Source organism: Pongo abelii, chromosome 7 (genome assembly GCF_028885655.2).
Source record: "Pongo abelii isolate AG06213 chromosome 7, NHGRI_mPonAbe1-v2.0_pri, whole genome shotgun sequence".
In the NCBI taxonomy this organism is placed as follows: domain Eukaryota; kingdom Metazoa; phylum Chordata; class Mammalia; order Primates; family Hominidae; genus Pongo; species Pongo abelii.
Window position 1 is genome coordinate 113,882,329 of NC_071992.2, and position 17,267 is coordinate 113,899,595.

At 42.9% G+C, this 17,267-nt stretch overlaps 1 protein-coding gene across 4 annotated transcripts in view; it reads left to right on the forward strand.

The window, feature by feature from the left end:
- MATN2 (matrilin 2) overlaps window positions 1-17,267 on the forward strand; it is a 168,407-nt gene that overhangs the window by 99,331 nt on the left and 51,809 nt on the right. For all 4 annotated transcript variants that reach the window (XM_024250832.3, XM_024250831.3, XM_063726431.1 and 1 more), the window contains exon 6: window positions 10,499-10,621. In XM_024250832.3, the coding sequence (XP_024106600.1) occupies window positions 10,499-10,621 (123 nt within the window). The remainder of the gene's footprint in view (window positions 1-10,498; window positions 10,622-17,267) is intronic.

Below are 17,267 nucleotides of genomic sequence, written 5' to 3' on the forward strand. Positions count from 1 at the left end.
CCTTTTTCCCATGTCTTGGATATTTGCACTTGGCTCCCTTTTAGTTACGCTAATCTCTCTAGCAAGTGGTTGCTCCACAGCCTGCTTGTATTCCTCTCCTGAAAATGCTTTTTCTTTCTCTGCCACATGGCTAGGCTGCAAATTTTCCAAACTTGTACATTCTGCTTCCCTTTTACATATAAGTTCCAACTTTATTTCTTTGCTCCAGTATCTGATCATAGGCTTGAATGCTTTGCTGTTTAGAAATTTCTTCCATCAGATAGCTACCTTAGGTCATCACTGTTAAATTCAAACTTCCACAGATCCCTAGGGCATGAACACAATGCAGCTAAGGTCTTTGCTAAGGCATAGAATTGGTGACCTTTACTACAGTTCCCAATACATTCTTCATTTCTATCTGAGATCTCATCAGCCTGGCCTTTACTGTCCATATCTATCAGCATTTTGGTCACAACCACTTAACAAGTCTCTAAGAAGTCCCAAACTTTCCCTCATCTTCCTGTCTTCTTCTAAGCCCTCCAAACTCATCTGACCTCTGCCCATTGCCCAGTTCCAAAGCTGCTTCCATACTTTCAAGTGTATTAATAGCAACACCCCACTCTCAGTACCAGTTTTCTGTGTTAGGCTGCTTGCATTGCTCTAAAGGAGTACCTGAGACTGGGTAATTTATTTTAAAAAGGAAGAGTTTAATTGGCTCACAGTTCTGCAGGCTGTACAAGAAGCATGGCATTGGCCTCTGCTTCTGGTGAGGGCCTCAGAAAGTTTACAATCAAGGCAAAAGCCAAAGGGGGAGCAAGTATGTCACATGACAAGAGCAAGAGTGAGAGTTGGGGGGTGGGGAGGTGCCACACTCTTTTAAACAACCAGGTCTCATGTGAACTAACTGAGCAAGAACTCACTCATCACCCAGGGGGTGGTGCTAAGCCATTTATGGGGGATCTGTCCCTGTGATCCAATACTTCCCACCAGGGTCCACCTCTAACATGGGGGATCACATTTCAGTGTGAGATTTGGAGGGCACAAACATCCAGAGCGTATCACTAAGCACATGTCTTTAAGTCTTTAATTTCTGAGCTTATTTTCCTCACCCATAATGAAGAATAATAATATATACATTGTAAGGTTTTATGGGATTAAATAAGATAGTGAGTGACATTCCCAATATACTCTAAGAACTTAGCATTATTATTACAACACCTACTATTATCGTAATTTCCTGTATATAGTGAAGTATGGAGTGAGGAGAGAGTGAAGGACTGAGCCTGTAGGGAGCAGGAAGTAGGGGCAGGAAAAATATTCATGAAGAAGTAGCTTAAGGCTGGGGGAGAGAGAGAAGAATCACGGAACATGATAGAAAGATAATTTCTTGGCCAGGTCAATATTAATGTCATGCTCCAGCGTGGCCAAAGGTAACAGGACTTAGAGAAAAAGCCATCAACTTGAGTCACAGATTCACCTCTGCAAACATTTCAGAACTCTGCCAGGGACTTCGCTAGGCTTGAGGAGCACAAAGGTGACCAGGAGGCCATTGATAATGGCAAAGGGGGGATGGGTAAAGGGCAGATTTCAAGAGGCAGGGAGTGGGTGACAAGAAAGTGTGGGCAGAAGATTCAAACTATTTATTTAAAGAAATTTGGTAGAAGTTAAGCATGTCCAGCTGATGCAGGGCAGGCAAGTCCCAAAGTGGAGCTTAGCCTACCTGGATTCTTGGCTTTGCCCAGGAAAGAATTCAAGGGCAAGCCAGAGGTAGAAGAAAACAGCTTTATTGAAGAGGCAGTGTTATAGCTCCATGGCTGATCTTGCAGAGCAGGGCTACCCTGTAGGCAGAGAATAGCAGCTTAGGCAGTTTTGCAGTCATATTTATACCCACTTTCAATTGCATGCAGATTAAGGGGAGGTTTATGCAGAAATTTCTAGGGAAGGGGTAGTAATTGTTGGATCATTGCCCAATGATCGTAAGGGATGGTAACTCCCAGGTGTTGCCATAGCAACAGTAAATTGACATGGTACACTGATTGAAGTCTGATTGAAGGCTGCTTTCACCCCAGCCCTGTTTTAGCTAGTTCTCAATCTGGTCCGATGTCTCAGCCCTGCCTCTGGAGACAAGTCCTGCCTCCTACCTCACAGCTACTAGTGAATTTAGGCAGTAGGTTTTCCGTTTCAACACTTTCGTAGCCACTGCTATGAAAAGTACTTCTTTTCTTACCAAAACATTAGGGGTTCAGTCTAGGTCCTGTTGCTTGTTGCATGGAAAGCCATTCACTGAGACAACAAGTATTACCAGGAAAGAAGGCTTCGATCAGGTGCTACAGCCAAGAAGACGGGAGATCAGTCTCAAATCCAACTCCCTGACTGACTAAAATTAGGGATTTAGGCTGGATGTGGTGGCTTATGCATATAATCCCAGCATTTTGAGAGGCCAAGGTGGGAGGATCCCTTGAGACCAGGAGTTTGAGACCAGCCTGGACAACATAGTAAGACTCCTGTCTCTACAAAGAATAAAAAAAATCAGTGGGGTGTGGTGGTCCACACCTGTAGTCCCAGCTACTCGGGAGGGAAGACTGCTTGATGCTTGAGTCTGGGAGGTTGAGGCTGCAGTGAGCCATGATTGCACCACTGCATTCCAGCCTGGGTAACAGAGTGAGACCCTGCCTCAAAATAAAATAAAATAAATAAAATAAAAATTAGGGGTTTATATAGCAGGGAATAAATGTAACCATATGGGGGGAAACAGGAATTAGGGAGGAGTATGGAAGAGGAGTTGGTCAACACACAGCAGGTGGTTGGTTAGGCAATCATAAATGGGGAGGGGTCTGGCATGTCATTGCACAGATGCAGTGATCTGGTAAGTTTCAGCCCCTTGATACTGTCAGGGAGGCCTGATGGTTTGGTTCTTGAGAAGGGTTCTCAGATAAAACAAATGTAACTTTCTCAAGTTTCAAGACCAGAAAGGTAAATTTCTATGTTTATTCAAAATAAACCATAAACATCAGTTCTGTGGGACAATTGGGCTGGTTTCACTTTGATTCATCCCTGAATTATTACTGTGACCTGCATGCAAATTCAGTTCTTATGGACTCAGCATTTTTTTATAGATTTCCACACGTTTGAGTAAGTGGAACGTTCAATTTGAGCACCAGAGTTCCAACTCCCTGACAGCTCATTTCGCCATTGAGAGTCCTGAATTTATTCCATATTCAATGGTGGATTGCTGACTAAGAACCTCCTCTGCTTTAGTGGAGTCCCTGAATTTATAATTCATCAGCTGCCACTAAAGTCATGTTCATTGCCATCCAAAACTATTTTTCAAAAACCATCTATCTAGATTTCTGAACATGAATTTTCTGCTGTACTTACTCACCTGGTGTTTACAGACTGTCTTTTATTTTGGGGTAACTTTGGTCCTGTTTGCATCTTATCTACCCGGGCAGATTGTAAACCCTTGAGGGCAAAACCACTTGCACTTTTCATCTTTCACAGAGTGGACTTGAAATACATTTTTCTTGAAGTACTGACTGAGGTTGATTGCAATCTCATGCATTCATGTTTTATAAAAAATATTTTCCCCGTTGACTGGTTTTTATTGACTGGTTTTTAAATTAAAAAGTCATTTTTGCTTATTAAAAAAAAAAGTCAGGCCAGGCATGGTGGCTCAAGCCTGTAATCCCAGCACTTCGGGAGGCTGAGGCGGGCAGATCTCTTGAGCTCAGGAGTTCAAGACCAGCCTGGTCAACATGGTGAAACCCTGTCTCTACAAAAATAACAAAAATTAGCTGGGGGTGGTAGCACACACCTGTAATCCCAGCTATTCAGGAGGCTGAGATGGGAGAATTGATTGAGCCCGAGGAGGTATGTGCCACCACCCCCAGCTAATGGACCAACCCCTTCTCTACCAAAAATATATAAAGAAATCAGCCAGGCATGGTGGCACGTGCATGTAGTCCCAGCTACCTGGGAGGCTGAGGTGGGAGGATGGCTTGAGTCTGGGGGAGCTGAGGTTGCAGTGAGCTGTGATCGTGCCACTGCATTAGAGCCTGGGCGACAGAATGAGACCCTGTCTCAAAAAATAAAAAAAAAAAAGAAAAGAAAAGAAATTTTCTCTGGGTTTTAAATCCTGCATTTGGAATTCCAGTTATGTCTTGGAGAAGAGAGGTTTTGTGAGTCTGACTCTGTGTGTGTGTGTCTAATGTGTGCTCAGCAAGTAAATTGGTTCTACCATTTCTCTAAATGACAAATTTGGTTTTTCTTACTTTGTTATCAGCAAACTTTAAACTCCAAATGCTCCTCTCTAAAATATACTATTTCTGCTAATGCCATTCCCTTGCAGACTGAGTCCTGCTGAGAAAACCTTAGAATTGGACCAGGTTATAAAACAGAAATAATTGATTTTAGGGTTTTATTACCTGCAGCAAGGTATCATTTATTCTTAGAGACAGTGGAGTGATTTCTCACACGTTGGGCAGAGAATGAATGTGGCAAGACTGACTTCTGACTCTGGGATCTTAGCACTTGTGATCTGGAGGTCTAAAGAGCTACAGCTGGGGAATTACTCTTTCCATTTGTTAACAAGAGTGTAGACATTTTAGGCATAAATGACTGAGAACAGATTTTGTTGAAGTAGACGAGAACTTGGAACAACAGAGCCATCGTTGAGTTACACAAGAGGTCACCTCCATACATCTGCCTTCCTAATCTTGACCTCTCTTTTTATGAGTACAATTTTGCAACCAAGAAAGTTATGTAAACAACCCAAACCACTTGGCAAATAACATTAGAGCTGAATGCACTAGAACTCTCTTGTCCTTAAAAAACTGTTCGGTTCACGTGCCTGGCAGTGGGTTATTCCATGTCTAACCACTGCACTGATGGCCTCATCTGCCATCTCCAGAAGCCTAGCAGTGTGTCAGTAGGTGGATCTCAAATTGAGATGGGATTTGACGCCTTGGAGTTTTACAGGCTGGAGACTTGGGACCCAGGAATGCATGAATCCTGCCTTGCCAATCACATCCTTCCCCTTAGTTCCCCAGAGAGCTGTGTACACAAAGAACAAAAACATTATGAGAGTCAAGATCCAGAGAAGCTCTCTTATCCCATGAATTGGGCCTGTGGTTAGCTGATTAATGGAAAACATCATTCAGAGAGGGGAATCCTAAAAATCTACATATGCAAACCCACCTTAGTCATGTTATTTTTATTTAAAACACATAAACGTATACTTAGTAAAAATCACTTTTATGCTTTTAAAAAATACTAATTTTAAGTTGAAGAAAAAATATGATATTTACAAATCTTTTTTTTTTTTTGAGACAGGGTATAATTCTGTTGCCCAGATTGGAGTGCAGTGGCGTGATCTTGGTTCACTACAGCCTCAGTCTCCCAAACTCAAGCAATCCTCCCACCTCAGCCTTCTGAGTAGCTGGGACCACAGGTGCATGCCACCATGTCCAGCTAATTTTTGTATTTTTTGTAGAGATGGGGTCTTGCTATGTATCCCGGGCTAGTCTCGAACCCCTGGGCTCCAGCAGTCTGCCTGCCTCGGCCTCCCAAAGTGCTGGGATTATATAAAACTCTTTTTTGCATAAACCATACCCATAATATGTTGTCTATGATTTTTTAGTTTTGGTTTCTTTAAATTGGAGCAAGGATTTCAAGACATCTGTAAAGCAGTCTAACAGCAGAACTCTTGTAAATTTTAATGGAAAATTTCCCAATGTTTTACATTTGTTTCATCCATGCCTGGTTCTATAGCAATTTTGGTTAGCAAATTGCTTTAATTTTTTCCAAAGCTTTCAACAAAATTTTTATTTTTAAAAACTCAATTTCTTTTAGTGCTTATATTTTATTGGTTTTTATTTTTATTTATTTATTTATTTTGAGACAGAGTTTCGCTTTGTCGCCCAGGCTGGAGTGCAGTGGCACAATCTCAGCGCACTGCTACCTCCACCTCCCGGGCTCAAGCAATCCTCCCACGTCAGCCTCCAGAGTAAATGCGACAACAGGTGCCCACCATCATACGTGGCTAATTTTTGTGTTTTTAGTAGAGATGGGGTTTCACCATGTGGCCAGGCTGGTCTTGAGCTCTTAGACTCAAGCGATCCACCCGCCTTGGCCTCCCAAAGTGTTGGGATTACAGGTGTGAGCCGCCGTTTTTTGTTTGTTTGTTTGTTTTGTTTTGTTTTGTTTTGAGATGTAGTCTCGCACTGTCGCCCAGGCTGGAGTGCAGTGGCGCAATCTCGGCTCACTGCAACCTCCATCTCCCAGATTCAAATGATTCTCCTGCTTCAGCCTCCTGAGTAACTGGGATTACAGGCACTTGCCACCACACCCAGCTAATTTTTATATTTTTAATACAGACGGGGTTTCACCATGTTGGCCAGGCTGGTCTTGAACTCCTGACCTTGTGATCCGCCTGCTTTGGCCTCCCAAAGTGCTGGGATTACAGGCTTGAGCCACCGCGTCCGGCCCCAGCTCAGTTTTTATAATATTTAAATTACTTACAATAACATGAACAAATGACATATACAGGTTTGGAAACAAAAGCAACCTTGACTCTAACAATGGCTCTCAAATTTTAGCATGCTTAAGAATCACCTGGAGGGCTTGCTAAAACACATATTCCTGGGTCCCACTCCCAGAACTTCTGATCAGTAGGTCTGGGATGGAGCCTAAGAATGAGCATTACTGACAAGTTCTCAAGCGATAGTTGATGCAGTTGGTTCACAGACCACACTTTGAGAACCAATGTTTATAAGAATACATCTCAGTCAATAGAAGAAGTATACAGGTGTCCTAGAGCCCATGTGTTCCACCAAGGCTGCTTTATCAGCATACAACCCAGCCAATGTGAGGCATGTACAGGTGTTTTTAAACAGATGTTCTAACTGCCTTGAGCGTGTAGCATGCCCTGGGTTATCAGGATTCATATGGTCAGAGGGAATGAAAGCATTGCTTGATCAGAAGTTGCTTAAAGAGTGATCAGTTAAAAGAGCGTCTTAGTACAACTTTTTTCTTAAAACACCCGAGCCAATTTGGATACTCTATTCTATAACATTCTGGAAAAGGGGAAAGTTTGGAGTATGTGGCTTAGATTCAAAGCCTCAGCCAAGCCTTCAACACCTCTCTAAATTATTACATTAGTCTAAATTACGGGGCCAGCATAATTATGGGGTATCCCTCTGAGGGACAGAAATGGCTGGGCTCAGATTATACCCCATGGTGTAAGAGAGGACATTCAAGAGAAAAGGTAGAGTGTGAGTTTCTGACTTTTAGGTATAGAGACCTGACCACTCATTACTGTAGCACCATCAATGTCCCACAAGTTGGAAGTCAGATCAGCAGCTCCTCTCTTTGTAGGGGATACTAAGAAGTGGGTGGCCATAGATAGGACTGGCTGACTGATGGCAGGAACCCATATCCAGGATTGGGAGATTTTCATGATGGTCAATCAAGCCCAGCATGAGGAAGTTGAAGCTGGGGATTGCTGACTGCTAACACCGGCCCATGCAGGCTCTGGCATGGCCAACTCCTGTGACAAACAGACTGGACCGTGTGCCAGGGTTTAGCCTTCCTCAATCTCAATATTCCCAGTGTCACCATTGATTCTTTTAATGAACACTTGGTTCTTGAGAAATGAGAAATGAACTATCGGAAGGATGTGGTGCTAGCTCAGTCTTTACATTATGACTCAACTAACTCTAGCAACCAGCTGATGTCCAATGACGTTCAGATCCTGAGATGACGTGAATGCCCTATCCCCAACATAATGACTTGTGAATTAAAACTGCAAATACTAGGTTCTACTAGAACTCTTTAGGGAGCTGAAGTTACAAAAACAATATTTAGACTGAGACTTTTTTTTTTTTTTTGAGACAGAGTCTTGCTCTGTCGCCCGGGCTGGAGTGTAGTGGTGCAATCTCGGCTCCCGGGTTCAAGCAATTCTCCCTGCCTCAGCCTTCCGAGTAGCTGGGATTACAGGCACCTGCCACCACGCCCAGCTATTTTTCGTATTTTTAGTAGAGGCAGGGTTTTGCCATGTTGGCCAGGCTGGTCTTGAACTCCTGACCTCCGGTGATCCACCCTCCTCGGCCTCCCAAAGTGCTGGGATTACAGGTGTGAGCCACCATGCCTGGCCTAGACTGAAACTTAATGAAGCTTTGAAGCAAAAGAATAAACGTAACACAGGTTATTACCCTTTACAAATCTTCAGTGTTTCCCTTTGCATCTTTTTATTACTATGCTAAATATGTCATTATCTTCTCCATGCATGGTTTTGCTTTTTAAAATTTTACATATGTATTAATTTTATAGATTCTATTTCCTTGTTATTATTTACACACTTTTGATATTAATATATCCTAAAACATTGTAGGGAGTACTTTTTTTTGAAAAGGGACTGGTCTTAAGCTCCTGAGCTCAAATGATTGCCCTGCCTCAGTCTCCCAAGTAGCTGGGATTTCCAAAAACTTTTTTTTTTTTTTTTTTTTTTTGAGACAGGGTCTTGCTCTGTCAACCCCAGAGTTGCCGCTAGGTGCACTCTCTTTTTCTCATTTCACCTCTAATCCAACAGGAATCCTGTTAGCCCCACCTTCAGTATTTACCAGGTGTATTAGTTTGCTAGAGCTATGCTCTGGTTTGGATATGGTTTGTTTGGCTTCACCAAGTCTCATGTTGAAATTTGACCTCTGTGGCCAGGCATGGTGGCTCACGCCTGTAATCCCAGCACTTTGGGAGGAGGCTGAGGCGGGTGGATCTCTTGAGCTCAGAAGTTTGAGGCCAGCCTGGCCCACATGGCGAAACCCCATTCCTACTAAAAATATGAAAATTAGCCAGATGTGGTGGCGCGCACCTGTAGTCCCAGCTACTTGGACAGCTAAGGCAGGAGGATCACTTGAACCCAGGAGGTTGAGACTGCAGTGAGCAGAGGTGGTGTCACTGCACTCCAGCCTGGGTGACAAAGTGAGACCCTGTCTCAAAAAAAAAAGAAATTTGATCCCCAATGTTGGAGGTGGGACCTGCTGGAAAGTGTTTGGGTCATAGGGACAGATTTCTTCTTATAAGAACACCAGTTATATTGAATTAGAGCACACCACCCTAATGAGTACATTTTAACCTGGTTATTTCTGCAAAGACCCTATTTCCAAATAAGGCCACATTCATAGCTACCCGGGTTTAGGACTCCAACATGTCTTTTTGGGGGACATAATTCAACCCATAACTTCCAGAACACCACTCCCCCTCATCCCCTGCAACATCCTGGTTTAAGCCTCCACCCTTCCTCTCTGGGATTACTGGAGTCACTTTCTTACTGGTTTTCTACTCTCACATTTGCCCTGTCAGTCTATTCTTGGCTCATGGGTCCAGAACCCTGCAGTGACTCCCAACTCATTCAGACTAAAAGCTGAGGTCCTTGCATGGCCCATGGGTCCCTCCTGACAGCCCCCTTCTCATCTCCCTCCTCTGTCCCTCCTCCAGCCACCCTGGGCTCTTTGCTGATCCTCCAGCCCACCAGGCAGAGTCCCACCTCCTGGCCTTCGCACTTGCTGTTTGTTTTGCCCAAGATACTCTCTCCCAGATATCCTCATGGCTCGTATTTTAGTCAACACTCTTCCTAACCACCCACCTTCTCAGAGAGGCCTTTCCTGACCACCTTTATTACATCCCACCTGCTACCCACTCCCCCACTGACCCTACTCCTATTCATTGTTTCGTTTTTCTCCAGAATTTTCTTTATCTCCTAATAGACTATACTATTTACTTATTTTACTTCTTATCTGTTCCCCACTCCCACCATCATTATCCAAATATACGCTCCTTGGGGGCTGGAATTTTGGATTATTTTGTTACTTGTTCTGTCCCTAGCACCTAAAACAGGACGTGGCCCATAGTAGGTACTCAGGAAATACTTGTGGAATTAATGAAAAATCAGCCAGTGTATTTTCTCATACATTGTTAAACCATTTACCCTTATTCAATGTTCATCTTATTTTCTAGGATTTTTTGTTGTTGTTGTAAACAATGCTATTAATAGCTTGTTGTATATAATTTCACCCTTTTCCCAGCTATTTCTTTGGGTTTCACGTCCAGGGTGAACATTGTCAAATTGCCTTCCAAAAGGATCTTTCTTAATTTATAATGCCCCCACCATTAATAACGCTGCTGCCTTTCTACCATTGGGTTTTATCTCATCTTATTTTTGCCAGTTTACTAGGTGTAAGTGCACCTTGTGATGATTTTGATTTGCAATTCTTTAACTTTTAAATACAATTGTTCACATGTTCTTTAGTTTACTTCCTATATCTTCCTATATGAATTGCCTGATATAGACTCCTGATTTTTTTTGAGGGGGGCAGAGACCTTGGGTTCATATCTGTTTATCCTACTCTTTTTGGGGGCAATAATATTAATCCTAATTAATATCTGTTATCAGTATGCCCTCATCCTACCATTCCCTTTTCTTCTGTTTGCATTTCTAACTCTGAATGTGTTTTATTCTCTCCAGCTGTGGACTACTGTGCCTCAGAAAACCACGGATGTGAACATGAGTGTGTAAATGCTGATGGCTCCTACCTTTGCCAGTGCCATGAAGGATTTGCTCTTAACCCAGATAAAAAAACGTGCACAAGTAAGTTACCTACACATGCACACACAGAGAAGTATTTGATGTTATTGCTGTGGTGACTGTGACCATGGAAATCTCTCGAGTATAGATTAGCATATAATTATGTCATGGGGGTCTAATACCTTTTGCCCCGTTCCTCTTCTGTCAGGACTTTCATGACTTGGCTTAAGACCATAGACCGCTGTATCTCAACATCACTATTCAAGGAATATGATGAAGGCACCATGTGTAGGACTGTTCCTTCAGCATCTGCTGAGCATGCTGACAATCAGACCAACTTACTTCCTGCTAACTCAGCCTGACTATGCCTATCAGCACTAACAGGGCTTGAGATGTTTTCATTGAAGCTTTGTGGCTTGTGGGCTTTAGCTCTGACTCCACACAAGAAAATCGCTGAGCCAAAAAGAATCGTAAGTGGTTTCTTCTGGTGGACAGCAGTTTGCAAAGAACTGCTCATTTTTTGTTTGAGCTATCTAGTTCAATTTGATTTTAACTATATACATAAAAATCAGAATTAATTTCAGCTCCCAAAATCTGAACATAAAATTCGATAAACTAAAGATGATCATTAGTTTTGCAAAAAAGATAATAACTAGTTGCAAAAAGATGCCAAAAGTGTTCTGTTAAATATAAAGGTACACCAGGAGACTTAAGGGATTGTGTGTGGATTATTATCCTTCTATAGGGAGGATCACTTGAGAAAAGTTTGCTTGTTAAGTATTAGGGCCAAGCATTTATAAAAAGTGGACTTTCATAACAATCTAGAATAAGGTAAGGCACCTCAGAGACATGCATCAGTGAGAAAATAGGATTTTAATTCATAAAAAGTTCATGTACCTACAACCTTTCTAAAATGTATTCACTATGTAAAACAGGATACATCTGCACAAAACCTTTTTCAACATAAACTTACTTCCTACTCTTCAATACCTAAATATCAGCAGCTTACAAACACCAGAGCTGGAGGTGTGGGTGATGTGTGGAAGTATAAGGGACACATTAGGTCAAAAGCATACATTTCTGGAGCCCCAACCATGTGCCAATAGAACTGAGTAAGGCAAGGTCCTTAATGGAGAAGATACTGTGGCTGAGTCTTGGAGGTGGAGCTGTCATTCACGAGGCAGCAAAGGGTGAGGTGGGGGTTCAAGGAGAAGGAAAGAAGTTGAAGATGTGAACCAGGCAGAGAACTGTAGTCTCCGCGCCCCGTGCATGACTGGCGTATACAGTGGTTTATTTGTTTTGTTTATTGAAAGAGTAAGTAAATGAATGAGTGGGCTGCTGTGTTCCTGGTCTCCCTCCCCTTCTGAATATTCTGAACTGTAAAATAGCAGCCTGTGCTGTCGTCGTGGTTGGGGAGTTGTGGTTGTTGGGCTGATGAGTCAGTGTTCCTCATCAAAGAGGAGGCCGTGGGCTGCCAGCAGCTGGCCTTGGTTCTAATCCCAGCTTCTCTGCTTTTTCTCTTGGTGATCTTGGGCAAGTTACTTATGCCTCAGTTTCCTCAGTTACAGTACAGGATGATAATAGTGCCTACTGCATAGCATTATTCTTTCCTTTTTTTTTTTTGACACTGGGTCTTACTCTGTCACCCAGGCTGGAGAGCAGTGATGCGATCTCGGCTCACTGCAACCTCCACCTCCTGGGTTCAAGCAATTCCCCCACCTCAGCCTCCCGAGTGGCTGAGACTACAGGCTCGCACCACCACACCCAGCTAAATTTTTTGGTATCTTTTTATAGCAATGGTGTTTCAACATATTAGCCAGGCTGGTGTGGAATCCCTGACCTCAAGTGATCCACCCACCTCAGCCTCCCAAAGTGCTGGGAATACAGGCATGAGCCACAGCACCTGGCCATAGCATAATCTTGAAGACTATATGAGGCTGGGCACAGTGGCTCACGCCTGTAATCCCAGCACTTTGGGAAGAGAAGCAGGAGGATTACTTGAGCCCAGGAGTTTGAGACCAGCCCTGGTAATATGGAGGGACCCTATTTCTACAAAAACTTTTTTTTTTAGTTAGCCAGATATGGTGACAAGTGTCTGTACTCCCAGCTATTTGGGAGGCTCAGATGGAAAGATCACTAGTTGAGCCTGGGAAGTTGGGGCTATAGTGAGTCATGATGGCACCACTGCACTCCAGCCTGGATGACACAGTAAGACCTTGTCTTAAAAAAAAAAAAAAAAAAAAAAGGCTAAAAAGGGACAATGTGGGTTTCAAAGACTTTATTTATTATCATTATGTTTTTCAGAAATAGGATCTTGCTCTGTCACCCATGCTGGAATGTAGTGGTGCAATCCTAGCTCACTGCAGCTTCCAACTCCTGGGCTCAAGGAATCCTCCCACCTCAGCCTCCCAAAGTGCTGGGATTATGGTCATCATGAGCCACCACACCTGGCCTCCAAAACTCTAAAAAAAAGAGTATTTACTGTGCATATACCACGTGCCTGGGCTACATTTAAAGGTGCAAAAAACATTCAAGATTTCCACTGCAAGCTGGTGAGGGACCTTAGCCATAGCCACACTGAGTAGCTGAGTCATGGTGCCAGGAGTTATGTGACCAAGGGCCTACAGTGTGTTGCAGCCAGGACCACAGCAGGAGTTAGAGGAAGGAGACTAGTTAGACCAGAACAGGTGAGATGCTGCCTTGCAAGGATGAGGACTGGAGAAAAACACATATCCTAGCCAGTCTCCTACCTGCCTCTCCAGACTGCATGCACTGGCTGGGGTCACCTGATTTCCACCCCAGTACCAGCCCTCGTTCCCAGAGTGGCACCATCTTCCTCACCCTTTGGCTCAGCATGCCTCCTGTCCCAGATCCCCAGCCCAGGGTGGTGCAGGCAAGGAGGGTGTTGGAGGCCTGGAATCAGACCCTGGAAGTAGATACCGCAGCACAGTGGGACTGGGAGAGGAGGTTTGGCCAGGAGCCACGGGAGGGGCTGATCCAGCTGTGAGGTCTCACCAGCTAGGCAGCAAGCCCAGCAGTGCAGCTGTCAGAATCAAGATCCAGAAGTGGGCTGCCCCAGTGCGTGGGCAGGGAAGAGTGCTGGGAGATTGGAGGGTTCGTGCAGGCAGCCTCAGGGCAGTACATCCCTTAGAAGAGCCCTCTTCCCACCATGCTTGGGGTGGGCAGGAGCCAGACCTGGGAGGAGGGAGACAAGAGGAAGAAAGGAGACCGAGTACTTGGAAAGCTAAGAGTAGAAGATAAGGCAAAAGCCCAGTCGTAAGAATGAAACACTCAGGAGTGCTCCAGATCTGTGGTGGGGACAAGAACTGAGAAATAGAGCCCAGTTAAAATTACAGAAACAGGATAGAGGCAGAAGCTCAGAACCGAGGCGGCCACCCTGTTAGTGAGTACCAAGGCCTCCCACCAGCTTCCAGCCAAGTCGGCCTGGTTCTAAAGATTTTTTTAAAAATTCTACTTCTTATAAACTTGCAAAAAATAAAATAAACTCAGTTTCTTAAATTTCAGCCTATATTTTTAACCAAAAGTATATTTGAAAGCGAATCCAATTAGTAAGTGTGCAATTATTGTCTAAAAAAGGTAGACTAGTCAATGTAATAAACCAAGCATGGTTAATTTATGATTAAGCCAAAATGTACATAATAGGGCTTTATGTTCATGAACCAGTACTATAATTTGAAATATGTAAGTGGTGTTCAAAAAAGCACTACCTTTATATCAATTTCTTACCCTACAGCAGCCCGTCCAAATCTAGAAGGGAGAAAGGTGGAAACACACAGGTACCATCAGTTTGCAAAATGTTAGCAAGACTTTTTTTTTTTCTGGTATTGTTATAAAACATACATAATAGAAAATTTACCACTGTACCCATTCAGTGGCATTAAATACGTTCACATTGTGAAAAACACATATCCTAGCCTGTCTCCTTCCTGCCTCTCCAGACCACACCCCCTGGCTGGGGTCACCTGGTTTCCACCCAGCTGTGACTATCCTCACCATCCATCTCCAGAACTTTTCATCATCCCAAACTGAAACACTGTACCCATTGAACAGTAACTCCCCATTGCCTGCCCTGTCAACCACATTCTACTTTCTGTCTGTGAATTTCACCACTCTTGGTATTTCATGTAAGTGGGATTATACGGTATTTGTCCTTTGCTGTCTAACATATTTCACTTAGCATAATGTCCTCAAGGTTTATCTGTGTTGTAGTATATATCAGAATTTCCTTCCTTTTTAAGACTGCATAATATTCAATTATACGTATATACCCCATTTTGTTTATCCATCTGTTGATGGACATTTGGGCTCCTTCCACCTTTTGCCTATTGTGAATAAAGCTACTATAAACATGAGTGTTCAGTCCTTGCTTTCAGTTCTTCTGGGTTTTTACACCCAGAAGTGGAATTGCTGGTCCTATGGTAGCAAGACTTTTTGAGATCTAGATTGAAACCCTTATTCTTGAGCCAAGCATGAGAAAGAACAATCTCAGATATCCAGGGTCTTTTCACCAGAAAGATCTGTAGAGGAGTTCAGTCTGCTGGACAGGGATTCATGTCTTTGGTAGCAAGGAGACTGTGGGCTTTGAGTCTAATGCTTCATCATCTAATGCCTGTAATGATGAACAAAGGCAATTGTGGACACCATCCTTTGCATGTTGCCATTTATTATTTTTGTGCTTGGAGGTCATTATACTCATTGTTTTTCAGTCTCCAGTAATAACTTGGTTGACATTTCCATCCTTATTTTTCAAATAAGAATGCTTTGCACAGAGTAAGGCACTGAATGAATATTTTTGTGTTTGCACTAAAAACAAAACACAGAAGGATGTAAACTTTTTAAAGTAGAGATGGGGTCTGCTATGTTGCTCAGGTTGGACTAGACCTCCTGACCTCAAGTGATTCTCCCAGCTTGGCCTCCCAAAGTGCTGAGATTACAGGATGAGCCACCATTCCTGGCCGGAAATAATTTTATGCTGAATCAGCAATAGAAGAATTACAAAGTATCAGTTGTCAGGTTTCTTGGCCAGGGTATAGTTAACATACTGAGTGCCACTACCTTCCTACAGCCTGTAATATGCCACTTTTGTGACTCCCTATGTGCATAAATGAAACACTTTCAGCTGGAAGAGGCTTTAAAGTTCAACCTAGTTCTTGCACAACTATCCATCCTACAATACTCTCACTGTGCCATCATCCAACCTGCATTTGAATATCCCCACTGACAGGATATTCACTATACCCCATGGTAGTTCATTCCACTTTGTATAGCTCTGACTCTTAGAAAGTGATTCCCTAGACTGAGCTGATATCTATTTCCTTGCTCTTAGAAATGAACAAAACAACTTTTGGCTACTTGCATTCTTTGTGGCCACTAAGAATGAGTCATATCAGAGTAACTTTATTTCATTTAGTAGACTAGCCAGGCATGGAAAATGTAGTAGTGACCATCTAAACTTTAATAGGCATTTGACCAATTTGTGTGTGAAGAAATTTGTGCTCAATGAATGATTGGTTGGGTTTGTAACTGGCCGAATGTCTGTAACCACAGGATGCTAATTGTTGAACTGAGATCCTCGTAGAGGGAGGTTTTTAAACAGCTTGCTGGGAAGAAGCCTTATGGAGGGATGAGAGCTGTCTTCCATTCATAGTGTCCCCCATGTTTCTTCTTGGTGTGCAATGTGTATGTATCTAAACTCTCAAAAACACACTCCAGTAAGAGTAATACCAATAACCTTTTATTCATTCCACAAATATTTGTTGAGTATCTACTGTGTCAGATATGATTGTAGACACTGAGCATGCAGTAATAAATTAAACAGACCAAAAAAACCCACCAATATCTGTCCTTATGGAGCCTACATTCTATTGGAGCAGGGTAAGAGAATACTACAGGTCTCAACAGCAAAGTAATACTAGTCTTTGATTAAAGATTTGAAGGCAGTGAGAGAGGGAGGAAACCTTTGAGGCAGAGGTGGAAATGAAATTCTATGAAATAAAATGATCTGTGATACTATCACACAGCACCAGTACAAAATGGATATGTTTTAGTCCATTTGTGTTGCTATAAAGGAACACCTGAGACTGGGTGATTTATAAAGAAAATAAGGTTTATTTGGCTCATGATTCTGCTGGCGGGAAGATTGGGCATCTAATGAAAGCCTAAGGCTGCTTCCACTCACAGCGGGAGGTGGTGTGGGGCCGACCTGTGCAGAGATCACATGGTGAGAGAGGAAGCAAGAGAGAAAGGATGGGGAGGTGCCAGGCTCTTTTTAACAACCAGCTCTCATGAGAACTAACAGAGCAAACGTACTCATTACTGTGAGGACAGCACCAAGCTATTCATTAGGGATTCCCCACCATGACCCAAACACCTCCCATTAAGCCCCACCTCCAACACTGGGGATTAAATTTTAACGTGAAGTTTATGGGAACAAACATCCAAACTGTAGCAGATATGCACACCTGAAGCTATATATATATTGTTTTCAGCAAAGTTCCCTGATTATGTTCTTCTCCAAATCACAGGACACTTCCCACATTGTTCTTTTTTGTATATTATTTGGGCCATTTTCCATGGCAACTAGTTTCACAAAGTACAAATGTACAAATATGTACATTTATTTTTAGTACTTTTTCTGATTACAAAAGTAATACAGGTTCATTGAGGGAAACTGGTTCCTATAGAAGTG